Source organism: Nipponia nippon, unplaced genomic scaffold, assembly GCF_047370975.1.
Source record: "Nipponia nippon isolate SJK-2023a ecotype South Korea unplaced genomic scaffold, ASM4737097v1 scaffold_7, whole genome shotgun sequence".
Classification (NCBI taxonomy): domain Eukaryota; kingdom Metazoa; phylum Chordata; class Aves; order Pelecaniformes; family Threskiornithidae; genus Nipponia; species Nipponia nippon.
Genome location: NW_028262391.1, coordinates 30,293,351 through 30,310,827, shown reverse-complemented (window position 1 = coordinate 30,310,827; position 17,477 = coordinate 30,293,351). Strand labels below are relative to the sequence as shown.

Sequence of the window (17,477 nt, the reverse complement as noted above, 5' to 3'; positions counted from 1 at the left end):
TAAATGAGCCGTGGCAGCATTTCACCCACATCTTTCCATCATCCTCATCTTTAAAGAGTCAGGCACGAAGACCAGCCTCTCCATCCCCTTGCTGCCAACCCGCTCCTGCGCCATGCTGAGCTGGGAGCACCCATCCTGAGCCAGGAGCGCTCATCCCACAGGGCAAAGGCAGCAGTCACCCCATGGGGAGGATGGCAGCACCAGGTGGACCCTATCACACCAAACTGTCTCCCATCCAGCAGTCCAGAGCACTGGGCAGCTCTGAGCCTGTCCGCTCTGCAAGAGTGTGCCCAAGCATCGCTTCCCATGAACACAACCCATAATGGGTTTCCAGGAAATACCAAGCCCACTCCGCAAGCCTCGGTGCAAGAGCGTTGAGCTGAGCCCTCCATCCTGCCAGGCGCTGGCCTCTTACCTTGAGCCTTTCGATTGCCTCTTCACTGCCTGGAGCAAACATGATGCGCTCGTGGAGGCTGGCGACAGAGGCAGCGCGGCTGGACAAGGCCGACAGGGAGGAAGAGGGGCTGATCCCAGCGATGGCGTTGGTCACTGTGGAGAGATTGTCATGGCGGTGACTCAGCTCTGCCCCTCTAGCATCATTATTGTTCTCAAAGTCGGACACATCTATGGGCAGGGAAGGAGGGATGGGCCAGGGAAAGACACACGGACAGGAAGAGAGAGAGAAAGAGATAGAGACAAGAAAAACTGTTGGGAAAAATAAAAGAGTGGCCAGGTGTGTCAAGAAGAAAGACAGGAATTACAAGGAAAGGCACAGGCGACAGCACAGCAGCACAGGCAGCAGCAGGGCAAGTGCAAGTGCATCTCTCCCCCAGTCCACGCAGCCCCCCAGGAACACGGGGCTGTTTTGGGAAGCAGCTGTGGGAATAGCCCTGGAGCCTTCCCGGGCACCCGGGGATGCTTTTTTGCAACACCAGATCCTGCAGCCATCAGGTCTGGGATCAACCATCCTCCCCAAGAGTGTGCTGCTGCCCCTGTCATCCTCCCCCACTGACACAGCCTGGGTGGTTTACCAGGGCAGAGAATGAGAAGGGAAGGGGGGGAGAGGCAGTGGCCCTCTGCCCTACAAAAGGGTTGGGGAGACGGAACAGGAGAAGCCGTGGGATCCCCTTGCTGGCAGACCCCAAGCACCTGGCCCACTGGAGCAGAGCCTGGGTCGAGCAGCCAAAGAGAGAGCAAAGTGAGGGCAGGGTGACAACATGCCCGTAGCGGTGCTTGCCTGCCAGCACCCCAAGCATCAGCTGCCACCGGACCCCGCGGTGAAGGGACCCAGGTATCAGAGATGCTCCTCCAGCCCCAAGAAGTCACAGGGGCTCAGTGCACTGTGCTAGAGGTGGGCAGGGCACAGGTTAGCGGGCGCAGCATTAGTCACCCATCTCCATCAGTCCGCATCTGGGGAAGCCAAGCCAGGAGGGGACAGGCCACGTCCCCATCTCCTCAGTGGGCTCGCCACAGCCTGGCTGCACTGCCTGGCCCAGGGGGATGGGGCAATAGTGCATATCCACAGGCAAAAACCTCCTAGCCATCACCACACACCCCTCCATCAGGTGCCAGCCTGCCCAAGCACCATGCCGGGCTCCAGTCCCCAGTGCCAGCAGAAGCAGCAGCAGCAGCAGCAGTGACAGGAAACATCATGACAGCATGGAGGAAGGAGTCCCCATGGGGATCGGGCCCTTGGCACAGCAAAGGGGTAGGACACTGGTCCCTCCAAGTGCTATCCCAAGCCCAGGTGCTAACTACAACTCTGCCACTGTCCCTTTTGCCAGCTCCCTGGGGACGGCCAGCCTGCAGGCAAGCACCTCTCCATCAGCTGGGGACAGCTACGGGAGCCCTTCCCCATGCTGCACAGGTGCCCCTGGGCGCAGCCTACGCCTCCCAAAAGCTGTGAAGCAACAGAGAGTACCAGTGATGGGGAATACACACATTTGGATCCTCCCGCAGCAGGATGGGCTAAGAGAGAGAGAGAGAGGGCAGGGAGCCGGAGGTAAGACAGAGAGAACAAAACAAGAGTGGATTCTTCTCAGTTGGATTTCCAACAGCACACAGAGGAGAGGCTATGGGCGGGCGCAGCCCCAGGAACATCTTCCTGGCACCTCTGCCAGGTGCGAGATGCTGAAGACGGGAGGTGGAGAAGGGGAGGTCTGCTGGGTGTAAAGCAGATCCTCCTGCTTAAGGGAGGGGGCTGGGGTTTGTGAACGCACGCGCAGGGGCTCGCCGGAGGCGTCCCAACCACGCTTCAGCAGCGTGATGCTGCCACATGGCCGGCAGAGCAGGATGCAGGGCAGCAGCAGGGACACCAGCCCTGCAGGCAGGGGGGACTCCAGCTGGCCTCTGCCTGGAGCCACTGCCAGAGAGCACTGGGTGGTACCTACTGTCAATGATGTCCCCAAGGCCCTGGGCATAGAGAAGGTCACGCAGGCGTGCCACCTCATCCTTCAGCTCCCGGATGAGCTTGTTGTTGGGGTCCTCATTGATGACGGCATTGCAGCGGATCTGCTTGGCACGGTCGGCGTACCTAGGGAAGGGCAGAACCCTGAGCAACAGTGGGGGGGGGGGGGGCAAACCCCCAGCTACTGGGCAAGCAGGAGTGCTGCCGAGCCCCTCCAGCAAGAGATCCTTCAGAGGATCCCAGCGCCGGGACAATACTTTGGCCTCTTGTCTGAGGTTGCAGGGTCCCCCCACAGCAGCCCCCCAGCCAGGGTTGCCACAGAGGTGAGGAGAGCACGTGGCAGTGCCTGGGTTTCAGAGACCTCCCCTGCCCTTGCCTGTTGTGAGGGGACGAGAGAACTTCTTCCTACCTGAGGGTGCTGAGGGTCTCATCGTAGTTGATGTCGGCAGGACTGAGCGCAGCGACCATGGCTGTCCTGGAGTTGCCCCCTGCCCAGAGAGATACACTTGCATCAGGGAGATGCTGGTCCCTGTGCCAACCGTCACCCTCCACTCGGCAGCTATGCCCGCTGCCGAGCCCGTACCTCCCACCCATATCCTCACCCAGGTTCTCCCGCAGCAGCCAGGTCAGCACCGAGTCCCGGTAGGGGATGAAATCCGTCTTCTTCTTCTTTTTGTTCTAGGGGATGGAGAGTAGAGGGAAGGGCTGTCAGGCTGCCAGCTTGCTTCAAAAGGGAGGTGACAGCCAGCCATGGGAACTCGGAGAAGGATGGCTCTGCCAGCCACCGCAATCTCAGGTAGCTCTGCTCAGCTCCACAGGTCCTGCCTGTGAAATGCCCTGCCTGGGCCAGACCGCGTGTTTAATGCTGGGTACCAAGAGCCACAGGGTGAGGAGGGTGATGAGGATTCTGAGGGCTCTGCCAGCCCCCAAAGAAGTGTGGCTTGAGTCCAGCCAGAGCCTCACGCCCAAACCACCCTGCAATCCACTCCTACCCACCTGTGCTAAAAACCAACCCCCCCTTCCCCAGCCCAGCCAGGGCACCTACCTTGTTCGGCCCTGAATCCTGCAAAGAAAGTAGAGAGACTGTTTAAGTGAGCTGCACCCCACCTCAGCACCCACCACAGCTCCCCATTCCCCAAGCAGAGAGTGGCAGGTACAGGTCCCCAGGGAGATGGCAGCCTCACCAGCCCAGCTCATCCCAGCCCTGGGGACAGCTTGGGATGTACCTGCCCATCCCTCAGAGCTGGGATGCTCCATCCCTCGGAGCTGGGATGCTCCACCCCTCGGAGCTGAGCCCATCCCTGCTAAGTTGAGCCCATTCCCCTACGGTGCCACCGCTCTTCTGCACTCTGGCTACCTACCATTTCAGCCAGGGCAGAGATGACTTTCCCCAGCGTGGTCAAGGACTTGTTGATGTTTGCTCCTTCCTGGTGGAGAGAGAAAAAGCCCAGATGCTCAGGCCCCATTTCAGAGCAGTGCTAAAGCCCGGTGCACCAAGAGGATGGGGAAGTCCCAGTACAGGGTGGGCAAAGACCAGCTGGTCTTACTGGGTAACCAGCACCTCCCAGCTGGGACTTATGGACCCCAGTGGAACTGGCACTGGGCAGCTTTCGAACAAAACCCTGCCAAGGATTTTGGCAGCGTAGCGGGCAAGGAACCAGGCAAGGAAAGGAGATGTTACAGCTGGGGATGAGGGGGCAGGACGCAGCATCCCCGCCAGCAGAAGGGGACCTCACGCCAGCTCTCACCTTTAGTCTTGTGCCCTTCGCACCAGTGGAGTCGGCTCGCTCGCTCCCTGCCAGGTCCACCAAGCTGATTTTGCTGACCTGAAGACAGAGATGAGGCTGTCAGGCCCAGCAGACACAGCAAACTGGGCCCTACCACAGAGCCGAGGAGCGAGAAAAGACCTCTTGCAAGGTGACATTGCTCTGAAGGCAGAGGTGGGCTCTGTGGGGTCATCCTCACCGGGATTTGGCCAGGCGTAGGGCTAACATCCTTACAGGCAGAGCTGGAGGGCACCAACTGCCAAATATCCTGTCTAGGGACCAGTCCCTCGAGGGACTGTGAGCCCAGCATGTGCCTTGGACTTATTGCCATCCTGTTTCACCCCTCCATCAGGCTGCACCATCTTGTCCCAAGTGCTGTCGATAGCACATGAAGCCCTTCCTGGGTCCATGTGCGTTCCCCCAAGTTGCCCAGGCTCTGCTCTTACCTTCTCAGTAGTGATGTCCGTCTCAGCATCATGCCGCTTCTGCGTGAAGATGATGTTGAACACGGCGTGGGAGCGGCTGCTGGTCTCGTTCATGTTGGTGGCAGCCACTGTGCTGCAGGGAGAGTAGGACAGGGAGATATGACACTCTGCAGGCAACACTGGAGCAGCTGATGCTGTGGCCCGGGTTCATTTCAGGACAGGGTACATGATGGAAAGGCAAGTTTGGAGGACAGGAGAGGACTCTGGGAGGAGACGTACAAAAGTCCAGGCTTTCTCCTGCTGGCTCCAGGGCGTTTTGAGAGCAGGAAGGAGGTAAGGTGAAAATAACTGGGGGATACCCAATGCTCAGACAGGAAGGGACTGCCACCTCCAGAGCAGCCAGACCAGCAAAATAAGGAGGTTAAGCAGGACCTTCTGGAGATGTCTTCAAGCTCTCCAAATCCTGGCCATCTCCTGCTCCCCCAACTCACCGAGCCTTGTTCCCAGAGTCCATGAGGTCCTGGATGTCGTTGTAGGAGGTCACAGCCAGCTTGGAAAGGTCCTCAACGTATGGGCCCATAAGGGGATGCTCCCTCACCCGCAGGTTCCCCTTGTTCTTGGGGTTCAGGAGGTCCCTCACGCGTTCGCAGTATATCTCCATGTAGCTCACCTAGAGCAGAGGGCAAGGGCAGGGCTAGCGGCCAGCAGGATGTAGACACTCAGCATGTAGGCAGAATTAGGCCCTGCCCACCCACCCCACACCCAGGGACAGGACCCCCCCAAAGAGAGGTCTGCATACTGGCATGGCTTGCAGAGCCAGGTAGGAGGCTGGACCCAGATTAGGCAGGCAATGGGGTGCCTACCTCCACGGAGTAGGACATGTTGTCATTCGTTGTGTCGTTGATGCGGGAGAAGAGGTCCTCACACAGCTGTGGAGAGAAGAGCCAGGCTGCTCAGCCCCCTACCAGCAGGATGCTCCTGCCCAGGGCACCCAGGCCACAGGGATTTCTACCTTCTCACCCCAAAAACCAGAGCCCCTGAGTGCTGGGACAGCTCCTGGGGAGCTGGCAGAACCCCCCCCCTGCTGACATGGGGGGCTCATCATCCCCAGAGCCCCCCTGGCACTCTGCTGGGCCAGCACTCAGCAGCTCTCAGGCAAGCATTGCCAGCGGGGTCTCAGCACTTAGACTACTGCTGCTCACGAACACCAGCCCCATGTGGCCAGACCGTAATTCATCCAGTCTCAGAGGAGTCCAGCGTGACACTCCTTGTCGCCCTGCCCTCTGGCAGAGCCGTGCCAGCTCACTGCCGCAGCAGGGCTGTGGCAGACCTTGGCAAAGCCTGGCCCTGCTCCCGCCCAGCTCCCCTCTTCCCTCCCCACTCCGCTTTTCCTTCAAGTATCCCGCTGGGACCAGGGCAACAGGCAGCTTTTCACCAGGGAGTACCTGCGGGATGATGCCTTGCTGATCCTTCTCCTGCTTCCCCATCATGGTGTAGGACTTTCCAGCACCCGTCTGCCCGTAGGCAAAGATGCAGACGTTATAGCCTTCAAAGGCGTGTTGCAACATCTCCTCGCCGATGTCCCGGTACACTTGCTTCTGAGATGCATAGTTGATGTCTGCAGGCTGCAGATAGGAGGGGGACAAGGAGAAATTTGGCAAGGAGGTCCTCCTGCCTCTCCCCAGGCCAGCCCAGTGCTCCACACAGGCTCAGGCCTCCTGCCACTTACCGTGGTGTGGGACCAGTAGGAATAGTCAAAACTGAAGCTTTTTGGTGTCTCTTTGGGCTGCTTCGGGTTCAGGATAGCTAGGGGTAAACAGATGGGAACATGAGGCCACCCAGCCACCCGTGGTACTCCTGCCACCCACATCCCGCTCATGAGGGGAGAAAGGTGATGGGGTTCAGTCTGAATCAGTCCTGGAAAGCAGGACTGGGACCCTCCAGCTCTGCAGATGGGTCCAGAGCCCCCAGACCCCAACAGAGCGGGTGAGTGCCACAGCTGGCAGAGCCTGCACCAGCCCAGGGAGCAGGGCAGAGCCTTGCCCAAACATCCTGCTCAGCACGGTGTGGGGGAAATGGCTCCTTCCCTCAGGCTCCTTCCTTCTTTGGCACCTGCCCATGGGAGCCTGGCACCGGCACAGGAGGATCACAGCCTTCCTTCACCCCACAGCTACATGCGTTTGGACTATGGGGTCGGAGCAGCCGCAGCCCCATCAGGGCTCCTCCAGGCCTCCTCTGGCTCCTGCCTCTCCTTCCCTGCCCTTTCTTTTGGGTACCCAGCCCCAGCAGGGTGATTAATGCCTCGTGTCACACCACCAGCGGAAACAAGAGCCTGCTTTTTCCCATCCCCTAGTGAAAAGGACGTTGCCATGGAAATTGGAGACTGCATCACTTCTCTTCCCTGCTCGACACTTCCCTCTCCCCTGCCCCCCCCCCCCCGCAGAGTGTTTACGATGGGTTTTTTTCTGAAACAACAGATGCGTCAGAAGAAACCTAAACCAGCGGGGTAATCACGAGATTCAGCCATCAGCCATGTTAGGTGACATTGAAATGACCTTGTGGGACAGCGCAGCGCAGCTCCCGTGCCTGCAGCTCCCAGCTGCTCCCTGCCACCACGGGAGACGAGAAGGACATATGGCACCAAAGGCTGATGGAACCCCCTCCATCACAGCCCCAACCTGCCCTGCTCTGGGGCCGGCACTCAGCCAGGGCTCGTTCGGGATTCAAGCTGGGACCTTCCCAAGCAGCCCCAGGAATGGTGCAGCCCGCTCCCCATGGAGTCAGATGCCCTGGTGCATGGCGTTACAGATATGGATGCTTTCTGCTCCAAATTCCTCCTCCATTGCTATGACAGATTCTATCCCAGGGAGGGATCCACCACTTCTGGCCTGAGACCCATCCATCCCTGCCCCCAAAGGCAGTGAGGCAGGCAGGCGGGGCCAGGATCCAGCCCCAGTCGTGAAACCACAGCACAGTGCTGCTTGGATGCCCCTCACTGTGGGCAGGAGTCCAACTCCAGCACCAAAGAGGAGCGAGGCACTGGCTCCCTGCCTGCCTGCCCACCGGAGGCAACATGACTCAGATGCTCCAGATGCCTCCTGCATCCTGGCAGACTAATTACCAAAACCAGAGCGGTTCTCTCAGGAGGAAAGGCTGGGAATTGACATCCCCATAGCAACTGCCCATCCCACAGCTGCGAAGGGCAACTTGGGGGTCCTTGCTGAGATCCAGACCGAAACAGCACCAGGCCTTTCTGGGCAGCATGGGCAGCCACAGGGGCTGCCCATCCCTGCCAGTGCCTCGTTAGTGTGTTGAGGGCGTATGAGTGGCCATTGCAAAGAGAAACGTGTGCGAAGGCCATGCAAGAAGTTGGGTGGAACATCTCCGATGGCTCCTGGACTTCACCTGGCAGCTCTGCCATGCCACCCAGCCCCCCAGCTCTCAGCTCAGGGCTGCCTCTGCCGTGCAGAGGTGACCCTTGCCGGAGCGAACAGGAGCATCACCCCCCAAAAAATGAGTCCAACAGGTACAAAAGCAGGAGCGGGAAGGATGGGGCTGCACAAGGCAGCTGTTCTGCATCCCAGTGCCAGCCCACACTGGGCACGGGGTAGAGGAACAGCTGGGGATGGCACCGAGCAGCTCCGGGCATCCCAGCTGCAGCCACCCAGCTGGCCCAGCAGGCCAGAGACCGAGACATGGGGGAGAAGGGAGCACATGGAGAGCAGTGGGTCTCCTGTCCCTGAGCTGAAATGCTCTCCTCATGACCCTTTCATTCCCATTTATTTGCCCCCACGTGGCTGGATGCCACTGGTCAGTTTTTTCCTCTCCTGTGACCAGGCATCCCAGGGCTTTTGCAAAGCTGCTGCAAAAAGACTCATGCTCCGGCCAAAATGGATTAATGGGGGGGGTGGGGGGTGGAGACAGACATACAGACAAGAGAGGGAGGAGGAAAACATCTGGAGATGATCCTCATCTTCGCCCTGAAGAGACAGCAGCATGGCAGAGTGTAGCAAGTGGGCAAGTACCAAGCAGGATAAAACCCAAGACCCACAGGAGAGAAAATAATCACTGTATTTTAAAGCCCACGGAGGCACAGCTCCAGCCACAGAATATTAACGGCCTTGCGGGATGAAAGCCGGGGTGCCTTCCTCACCATCCTGGCGGGAGCTGCCAGGAGAGGGGCCCGGGTGCTGGTGCCCAGGCCGGTCCCTGCGGCCGCGCGGAGCGGGGACGCCAGGGGAACAAAGCGGCAGTGTTGGTGGCAGACAGGCAGCCACGGCACAGCAAGCCAAGCAGGCAGCAGCTGTAAGTTTTGGGGGAAAAGGACGGCAGGGAAGAGCTGACCCCTTCCTGCCCCGGCCCCTTCTGCCCCCAACGGGGCTTAATGAATTAGGCAGAAGAACAATCTCCCCCGCCCTGGAACGTGCAGGGGTCTCTGCAAATAATCCTGGGAAGGGGGAAACTTGCTCTTATCCCCCCAAACACATTTATTTTTGACTTCTCTGCAACGAGCCAGGGGGCCGAGACAGTCCCACTCTGCGGGGGGGCCAGCCGGCACTGCCGGCATCCCCCCGCCTCCCCCAGCTGGCAGGAGAAGCAGGAACCAGAGCCCCTGCCTGGCGCCTGTCCCACAGCGCCCCGGCCAAGGGGATTAGCCGACGGTTTGTCCACTCACAGAGAAAAACCCTGCTGTCAGCAAAGGGCTGGCTGGGGCACTGCCCTTGGCCCTGCCGGCCTCCCCGGCGTGGGCAGGGGGACCAGGGGTGCAGGGCATGGCCTGGGGCGGATGCAGACAGCAGGGGTGGGGGCAGCAGGATGGGCACTGGCAGATCGCTCTGAGGAAACACAGCCGCAGCGGAGGTGGGGGATGCTCAATGCTTTTGACTGGGCCTGCGGCAAGGCAGGTCCCCCCCACCCGTCAGGGCCAGAAGGGATGTTTCCCCTGCCTGAACCCAGGCCCGGGCACATGTGCAGCTCCTGCTGGGCCAGAAAGGCTTCCTCGCTGTGAGGGGAGCAGCTCTGCACCCCAGGCAGACAAAGCATCAATGCGCAACCGGGCAGGGAGAGCCACCCCGGCACGCCATAGACCAGCAGACGCTGCCCCACGGACCGCCCCATTCCTGCTCCCCAGGCCTAGGGTGAGCGGGGGACCCGACGGGGTCACAGAGCCGCCCCACACCCTTTTGTGCCCTCCTCTCCCTCCTGCCAGGGTTGTCACGGCAGCCCAACAGCAATCCTCACGTGGGTGGCTGGCACCGGTGTTTCACCCACCGCCGCCGGTGACGCAAGAAGCCCTGGGCAGGCAGGCAGGGAGGGAGGGAGTTATTTTAGACACTGTCCCATCTGGAGGCTTCCAGAACCAAAGAGGAAGGATTCAGTTGCCTCTCCCACCCCGTAGTTCCAGCAGCTGTTATTTAAAGAGGGGCTAATGCCAGATGGGCTCCTAACAGGACAGTTGGCCCCTAGCCCCCTCGCTACATCCCTCTTCCCCGAGCACATGGTTCCCTCAGCAAACCCCACTCCCACTCCTCCATCCTGCTGGTGTCACAGCTCCAAGCCCCGCTGAAGCAGGGATGGGTCCCAGCACACCACAGTGTGCAGTACCTGGCCAGGCAGTGCCGTCAGGAGCCGCTCGTCAGCCCGTTTTGACTTTAACTTTGCACAGCTTCCACATTTCGACAGGCAACCGTGGGCTGGGCACCCTCAGCCCCATATTCACACACTGGCATTTCCAGGCTCTTCCAATTCTTCCTCCCCCTTCACCTGCCAGGGGATGCTGCCCCATTCAGTACCACCGAAACCCAAGGGCTCAGTGCCACATAGATCCTGCCGCTGCCATTTCAACAGCGGGACTGCATTTCCCTGTGGGAAACGTGACATCCCCCCCATTCCTTCCTCCAAATGATGCCAGGTGCTACAGGCATCCACATCAAAGATCCCAGCAGCCCAGTGCTCACCGCTGCAGCTGGACCATGCATGCTTCTCCCCAGGCAGCACCCAAAGCCTTCCCAAGCCCCTCTGCCCCTGACGCCGGCACTCACTGGTGGTGCTTCCCGACATCTGGATAATACATTTAGATTCCCGGCTCATCTCCCGGGAGTTGAAGGGCCGGACACGCACCGCCACCTTCACAGATGCTCCCGCCATCGCGCCGGCTGGAGGTGGGTCCTGCTAGCAGTGAGCAGTGGCTGTCCTGCAAGGAGGGAAGAAAAGGGGGTTAGGAAAGCTCGCATCCCAATCCCCATCTCACAGCTGTGCTAGAAAAATGAACAGAGAGCCTGTGCAACAAAACCTCCCAGGACCGCTGGTTTGCCTCTGCCCAAAAGATGATATTTTGTTTCATCCCTCAATCTGCCTGCATTTTGCCTCTCCCACCTCCCCCTTTTATCTCGGGTCAGGACCCCCTGCTCAGTCCCAAGGGACATCCCTGCCCTTACCCTGGGGCAGCACCCAGGGCCTCCATCACGCTGCAACATCACTTGGTGGGTGCCCACGGCAGGGGACAGGGCCACGTAGGCACCATCAGCATGACCCCCAAGGAGCAGTTTTTCCATCCTGGGGTGCCAACAACACTGAGCAGGTAGTTCCTTACTTGCAAGCAAGTCCACAACCCCCTGCCCATCACCTGAGCTTCCTGCCTCTGCTCCAGCCCCAGCAGAGCAGGGACTGGACAAGGACCAGTTGGAGGGGGGGAGGAAAACGATGGCATTCCTGTCGAGAAAGGAGGCGGCTGTTGAACACAACTGCTGGTATTTGCCTCTCATTCAGCTCCCAGCAAAAGCAGAAGCGTGGCGTCAGCAGGAGCAGCACCAGCCAGCAAGCCGGTGGCAATCGCACTGAGCTGAAGCTCCCAGGTCACAGTAATTTTTCCACTCTTTTTGCTAATAAATTATTAATTACAAACCTCACAAGATGGAACGAACCACTCGCTAACATCTCCCAGAGCAGCCACTCATCCCAGCATTGGTGTTCAGGCTCTCTGCAGCCGGTCTCACCTTTCTCGAACCCCAGTTAAGCCACACTAGCGTTGGCCAGCAAAGGATGCTGGGGTCCTTCCCTTGACCACCAGGTCCTTCAGGATCAGCCCTGAAAAAATCTATTCCTGCCTTCTAATGTCCATACCCTCTCCTGCACAACCCCTGCTCCCTGGGTCCCCATGCTGAGCCTACCGGCAGAAGAGGAGCTCAGCACCCCGCGGCACGGGCAGGCACCAGCTCCTCCGGCATCCCTGCCTGTGGAATTCCTGCCTGCGGGACTCCTGCAAGGGTGTTTGCAAATGCACTGGGGCATTTTGAGCCTGGTCTTTGCCAGTGGGATGCTTGCTCTGGGATGAAGGAGGGCAATGGCACAGCTCTGGTTACACAGACCATGACCCAAAGGAAGTAGAGCAGAAAGGATGGGTCCTCAACATGAGACGGGTTTTCCCATGGTGGAAATGAATTTGTGGAAAAGGAGGGGGAAAAAAAAAGAAGAAAAAAATAAATACACAGAATGGGAGTGTTCCAAGAGAAGGGGATGGCTTTAAAACTAACTGAGGTTTGACAGCTCCAGTTTAATTCCAAAGGGGGTGGAAGGAAAACCAATGCATGCTCTGCCCAAAGGCAGGTATATTCATGGCACAGTGGAAAAATTTGCAGCCAGAAAGTATTCTAAGCTCGGCACTGTCTTTCAAAAATGCTTCACCTGTTTTAAAAGCGAGCCTGCATCCCCGACAGCAGGAGGGGGACAAATCTTCTCCCATTAGAGTTCCCAAACCCTCCTCTCACCGCTCCACTGGGACGGCTCTGGAGCTCCCACTGCACTCAGCCAGCAATCGCACCCTTAAATCCCACCAGCTCCAGAGTGCAAACATTTGGTGTCAGGCTTTCTTGAGCATGGATTATTTTAAGTGGGTGTTTAAGACCACTGAGTCCCTGAAGCGGCGAGTGGGCTGCCGCATACCAATGGGCCTCTGCCTTCCCCACTCCGCTGTTTTCTCAGATGGGGGAGAAAGGAAAAATTAAACAGGACTCCTTGCCAAGGAGGAATGAAAAAGTTGGGTTTCCCATGAAAATATGGGATATATTGGGATGGGATATGGGATAAAAATATATGAAAATATGGGATATATTCCTGGGTAGAAGGGCTGTGTCCTCACAAGGCCATCAGCTCAAGCTGCTCCACCCTGTGGCACCGCTGGTGCTCAGGGACAATGGATCCGTTGCTGGGCTAAACCCCACACAGCACCTGGCAACTGCCTGTGTCAAACGCTTCCCTCTCCTCCTCCACAGCTGGGACAGCTTTCTTCCCCCCACTTTGCAGTCTCTCCAGCTCCCAGGGCTGTGAAGAGGAGGGCCAGGTCCCCGGGCTCCAACCTTGTGGCACAGCCCTCAGCAAGAACCACCAGCACTGGAACAGCACACCCATCAGCAACCTCACCAGCCCTGGGACCGACTGCTGCCCACCACAGGCAGCTTCAGACCCTGCTCTCATTCCCTCCCACCCCTGTTCCCATACAGCCCCCTCCAGCCCTACCACTTCCCACAAAGAAACTCTGGTTTTTCTTTTGTCCCAGTTTTCGGGGCATCTCATCTTGCTGCATGCCCTCCATTGGTGGCTGCTTGCCCTCCTCTGCCAGGAGTGCCCGCTCAGCCCCACACCAGTAACCCCCCAGCCCACCCTCACTGGCCATGAGAAGCCCCCTCCTTGCCAGCAGAACCTTCCCTCCCTCCCTGCCATCCTGATGCCCACATCCCAGTGTATTCCCAGCAAGCCATCTGGCTCGCCTAGCCCAGCAGCGCAGGCTCCTCTCCCTGCTGGTATTCCCTGCTGCAGAGCTGCAAGCTCAGCTCCATTTTCTGTCTCTATCCATTTCCTTCAGCTTCCTCAGTCAGCAACACACGGCTTCCCTCCTGCTCCTCTGCAGCTCTCTAGTCCCATCTCTGCCACAGCGGCGCAAGGACCCCAGGCAGTGCTGTGCCCCCTTGGGGAGCGCTGGCAGCCCCCTGCCCAGCTCCTTCCTGAGCCTCCTCTTTTTCCCCTGACTCTTATTTTCCCGGCTCAGCCACGAGGAGGAATTCAGCCTGCAGCAACTGGCCACAGGCGCTCAGCATCCCGCAGAGAGGGGACAAACTGCAGCAGGCAGGCTGTGGACAGGGAGGGCAGAGGCAGGCAGCCGCTCCCAGGGCAGGCAGGTGGCTCGAGCCCAGCCAGCTCGCTCTGCCTGGGGACAGTCAGCCACCGCCTGCTTAATCTGCCATCGAGAGAAATTCAATAAGCTGCTATCAGCCTTTCACTGGGAGCGGGCCAGCACCATGGCCCTGCTCCCTCTCCGCCTCCTCCCAGGGCCACCCCACACACAAGGGAGACAGCAGAGTCCCCAGGGCCATGGTGCCAGGGGGCACATCCAGACCTGGCCCCCAACTCTGCAGGGCATCTCTTCCCTCCCATTCTGTGCAGCCTGCTGCATTCTGCCCATCCCTACTGGCACACCTGCCAGCTGCCGGTGATGAGCAGAAGGCCTAGAGAGCAACGATTAACTGGATCAGCTAAGATTAATTGGGCAGAGATTAGCTGAAGAGAGCTCTCTTAAGTCCAAGGGCTACCACCGAGAGGTGACCAGTGGGACGGGGAGCATTGTCCCCAAGCACCACCTGCAGCGAACTCTTCCCCTAAGGTTGCTGCAGGGACATGCTGTGACGTCTGTCCCCTGGGTGCTACAGGACACGGGGGTTCAAGCGATGCTAATGCTGGTCAGCACAGCCAGGATGCCCCATTCCTTGTGCCTAGCACGGGGCCACAGGCAGCTCTGGCAGATGAAGAGCTGCCTGTGCCAAGGGAAATCCAAGGCGAGTTTCTCCTTTTGTCTGTGTGCATCCCTACGTCACCTCGTTGGCGAGGGCAGACGCCCTGTCTGGCTGCACCTCCCAAGCCACAGTGCTCTCAGCTGCCAATGGGCTTTGTTTTAATGAGCCCTTCCCCTGCACCCCTCATTGGGCCCCTCAGCTTTGTCTGGCACTGTGGGACCCTGCCCTCCCTCTGGGGACAACGGGGACAGTGGGGGACCCTGGGGGCAGCTGGCCCGGATGACGCAGCACCACCCGCACCTGCCAGCCAAGCCCAGCAGCGGCTCCCCACTCGCCTTCCACTCCATGCAGGGTAAGGGGCCGTGATGGTGCAGTTTTCCCCAGAGCAGCACCCGCAGGCGGGGAAGCAGCTCAGAGGACAGCCCAGAGCAGGGGCAGTTGCCCCCCGATCCCCAGCTGAAATCCAGCCCCCCGCTTCCCTGGTGCCATCATGGGCACGCTGCCCTGTGCCTCCTCGCCTCCCGCCCACCCCAATGGAGGACATGGTTTTGGCGCAGTGTTTGCAGTTCCCTGAGAATACAATACAGATTAAATTTGCAGGTAGCAAATTTAAGGCTGCGGATGAGGCAGTTTGCTTGCCGCTGGGCAGCTCACTATCCCTGCTGCAGAGGCGAGTCACCTTGCATTCAGTTGCCCATTCCCTCCATCCTCTCTTCTGCACGCTAAAACCCACAGGAGAGAAAAGCTGCATGGAAAAGGCAGCGAGCTCAGCGGGTTACCAGCATGGCTGGGCATGGAGAGGGGTGGTCAGCCAGGGATGGGGAGGGAACACCAGGTCCCGACATCCCCCAGGGTTTGGGGGCTCCAGGTCTGGCCACACACAGGGAGGCGGAGGGGTGGTGGCAGCATCTGTGCCAGTACCAGCTGCCACCTCCCAGACAAAATGGAGGTCAGCGGCAGCGCGGGAGATGGCAGAGCCCACCACACCCCTGGCTGTACTCCCAGGGCATCTGCCACCACCCCCACGCATACCACCAAGGCCACCTACCAAGGGGCTGCTCTAGGCACTGGGGTGTGGAACGATAGCTGTGGGGTGGCAGGGGAGAAGCTCGGCTCGTTCCTTGTGCTTCCCGCGCCCCACGGCCGAGGGGTGGGATCTGAGCAGGCAGAAGACCCCAGCACACAGGGGGTCTGCAGGGTCCAGGGGAGGGGACGCTGCCCCATGGGGCAGGAAGAGGAGGAGGAAGAGGCAGAGGAGGAAGACAATGGGACAGGTGCAGGACTGCTCCCTGGGTTCCAGGGTGGCCAAGAGCAGGGCTCTGCACCAGCCCCTCAGCCCAGGGTTCACCCCCTCCTCCAGCCAGAAGCCATCGGCACTGGCCTGCAGTGACATGGCGGCCCTTACCCAGCTGCCCCCCAGCACAAGGTCAGCAGCAGCAGCTCGTCCTTGTGGGCCAAGCAAGAGCCTCGGCTTTGCAGCACCTTGGCAAGCCAGCCCTACAGGCAAGAACCCCAGTCGGGGCACCCACTGCTCCCTCCAGCACCCTCATTGACTCTGAAGCGGAATGACGATGGCGCAAGATGGCTCAGCATCATGGCCAGAGCCACTTGCCGCAAAGGGGAGAGCAGAGGCGGCTCGGGGGTGAAAAAGCGTCCGTGTGCCCCCTCCCACGGGCTGCGGGGACAACATCCTCCCCCTCCCCACCTCAGGCTGGTGCCAGGGCCGCAGAGGCGTCGCCCTGTCCCCGGGAATGCCGCCCCCGGTGGGATCCTTCTGGAAGCAGGGGCGTCACCCGCCGGCTGCCGCGCTGGGGACCCGCGGGCAGCCCTCGCCCGGCCTCCCTCCCCCGCACCTCGGGGGGCCCCGCAAAATGGCCGCCGGCCGCAGCCCCCCGCCCGACCGGGAGGGCGCGTCCCGCTCGCCCCGCCACGCCTGGTCCCCGCCGGTGCCGAGAGGGGCGGCATCGCCATCCCCGCTTGGCCAGCGCCCGGGGACCGCGGCGGGGCTGCTCCGTCCCGCACGGTGCCGCCCGCCCCTACCTGTGCCCGTGCCCGTGCCCGTGCCCGTGCCCGTGCCCGTTTCGGCAGGGGGGGGCGCAGCGCTCAGCCGCGGGCGGGGGGCGCCGGCATGAGGCCGGGCCGAGCCGTGCGGTGCGGTGCGGTGCGATGCGATGCGGTGCTGGTGCCGATGCCGGTGCGGGTGGCGGCAACCCCACCCCTGCGGTCCCCGCCTGCCCCGCCCCGCCCCGCGCGCTGGTTGGCCGCCGCCGCCCGGGAGAAGGGGCGGGGGACGGAACCGGGAGGGCGCGAGCCGGGGATGGAGCGGTGACGTCAGCGCATCCCCCCCACCCCCGGTCCGCGCTGCGGAACCGCCGCAAGGGCGCGGGGAGGGGCGGGGCCCCCCGCGTCACCCGGCAACCGTCGCCCGGCAACTGCCCCTCCCCAACCCCGGCTCCCCCGGGCGCGGTACCCCGGCCCCGCCGGCCCCCTGCCCCGGGGTGAGCTGCCCTCTCCAGGGCTTCCTGCCGGCCCCAGACCCCCTCTCCGGCCCCGGCCCCTGGCCCCCAGCCCCCGGCAGCCCCGGCTGTCAGCATCCCCCCCCGGTGCAGAGCTCCTTCGCCCCTCCGGCCTGATGCTGCCCCCGCCCCGCAGCCCCTGGGGTGGCACGGCCGGCTCCCTGTCCATCTGCGCTGGGGAATTTAGACCCAGCGCGGAAAGAAGATTATACCTTTGCCGCCAGCTGTTTCCAGCAGCGCATCCTCCCTCGCCCCTCCACGCCAACCGCGAGGCCACATGGCCCTTCCCTGTCCAGCCTTTCCCCAAGTCTCCCTAGAGGACAGGCAGCAGAGAGGTCTCCATCCACCCACCCGCAGCAGTGGTGGTGGGTCTCCAGCGAGTCTCTCCTGCCAGTGTTTTAAGGACTGAGCATTTCAGTGATGCTGTGAGCATCCAGCAGTAATCTTCGTGGCAGGAAGTCCCCTCAGCCAGAGGAGCACGTGGCTGGGGCACAGGACGAGGGGCTAGCTCAGGACCTCTCAGGACATCAAGACTTCTGGTCCTCGCTTCAGCAGATGATGACTGGGCAGCAGTCCCC

General features: G+C 60.7%; 1 protein-coding gene across 19 annotated transcripts in view; it reads right to left on the bottom strand.

Annotated features, from left to right (window-relative positions):
* KIF1A (kinesin family member 1A) overlaps window positions 1-16,608 on the bottom strand; it is a 43,318-nt gene extending 26,710 nt beyond the window's left edge. For 8 of the 19 annotated variants that reach the window (XM_087738743.1, XM_087738744.1, XM_087738746.1 and 5 more), the window contains exons 1-15: window positions 16,424-16,608; window positions 10,640-10,791; window positions 6,328-6,404; window positions 6,044-6,223; window positions 5,462-5,527; window positions 5,090-5,268; window positions 4,620-4,731; window positions 4,156-4,233; window positions 3,769-3,834; window positions 3,453-3,470; window positions 3,010-3,085; window positions 2,817-2,895; window positions 2,391-2,533; window positions 1,942-1,968; window positions 416-624 (exon numbers count right to left, since the gene is read on the bottom strand). In XM_087738743.1, coding sequence (XP_087594869.1) covers window positions 416-624; window positions 1,942-1,968; window positions 2,391-2,533; window positions 2,817-2,895; window positions 3,010-3,085; window positions 3,453-3,470; window positions 3,769-3,834; window positions 4,156-4,233; window positions 4,620-4,731; window positions 5,090-5,268; window positions 5,462-5,527; window positions 6,044-6,223; window positions 6,328-6,404; window positions 10,640-10,745 — 1,416 coding nt within the window. In that variant the 5' untranslated portion in view covers window positions 10,746-10,791; window positions 16,424-16,608. The remainder of the gene's footprint in view (window positions 1-415; window positions 625-1,941; window positions 1,969-2,390; window positions 2,534-2,816; window positions 2,896-3,009; window positions 3,086-3,452; window positions 3,471-3,768; window positions 3,835-4,155; window positions 4,234-4,619; window positions 4,732-5,089; window positions 5,269-5,461; window positions 5,528-6,043; window positions 6,224-6,327; window positions 6,405-10,639; window positions 10,792-16,423) is intronic. The other 11 variants (XM_087738749.1, XM_087738751.1, XM_087738750.1 and 8 more) reach the window with 2 other exon arrangements.
* Between the last annotated feature and the right edge of the window lie 869 nt (window positions 16,609-17,477).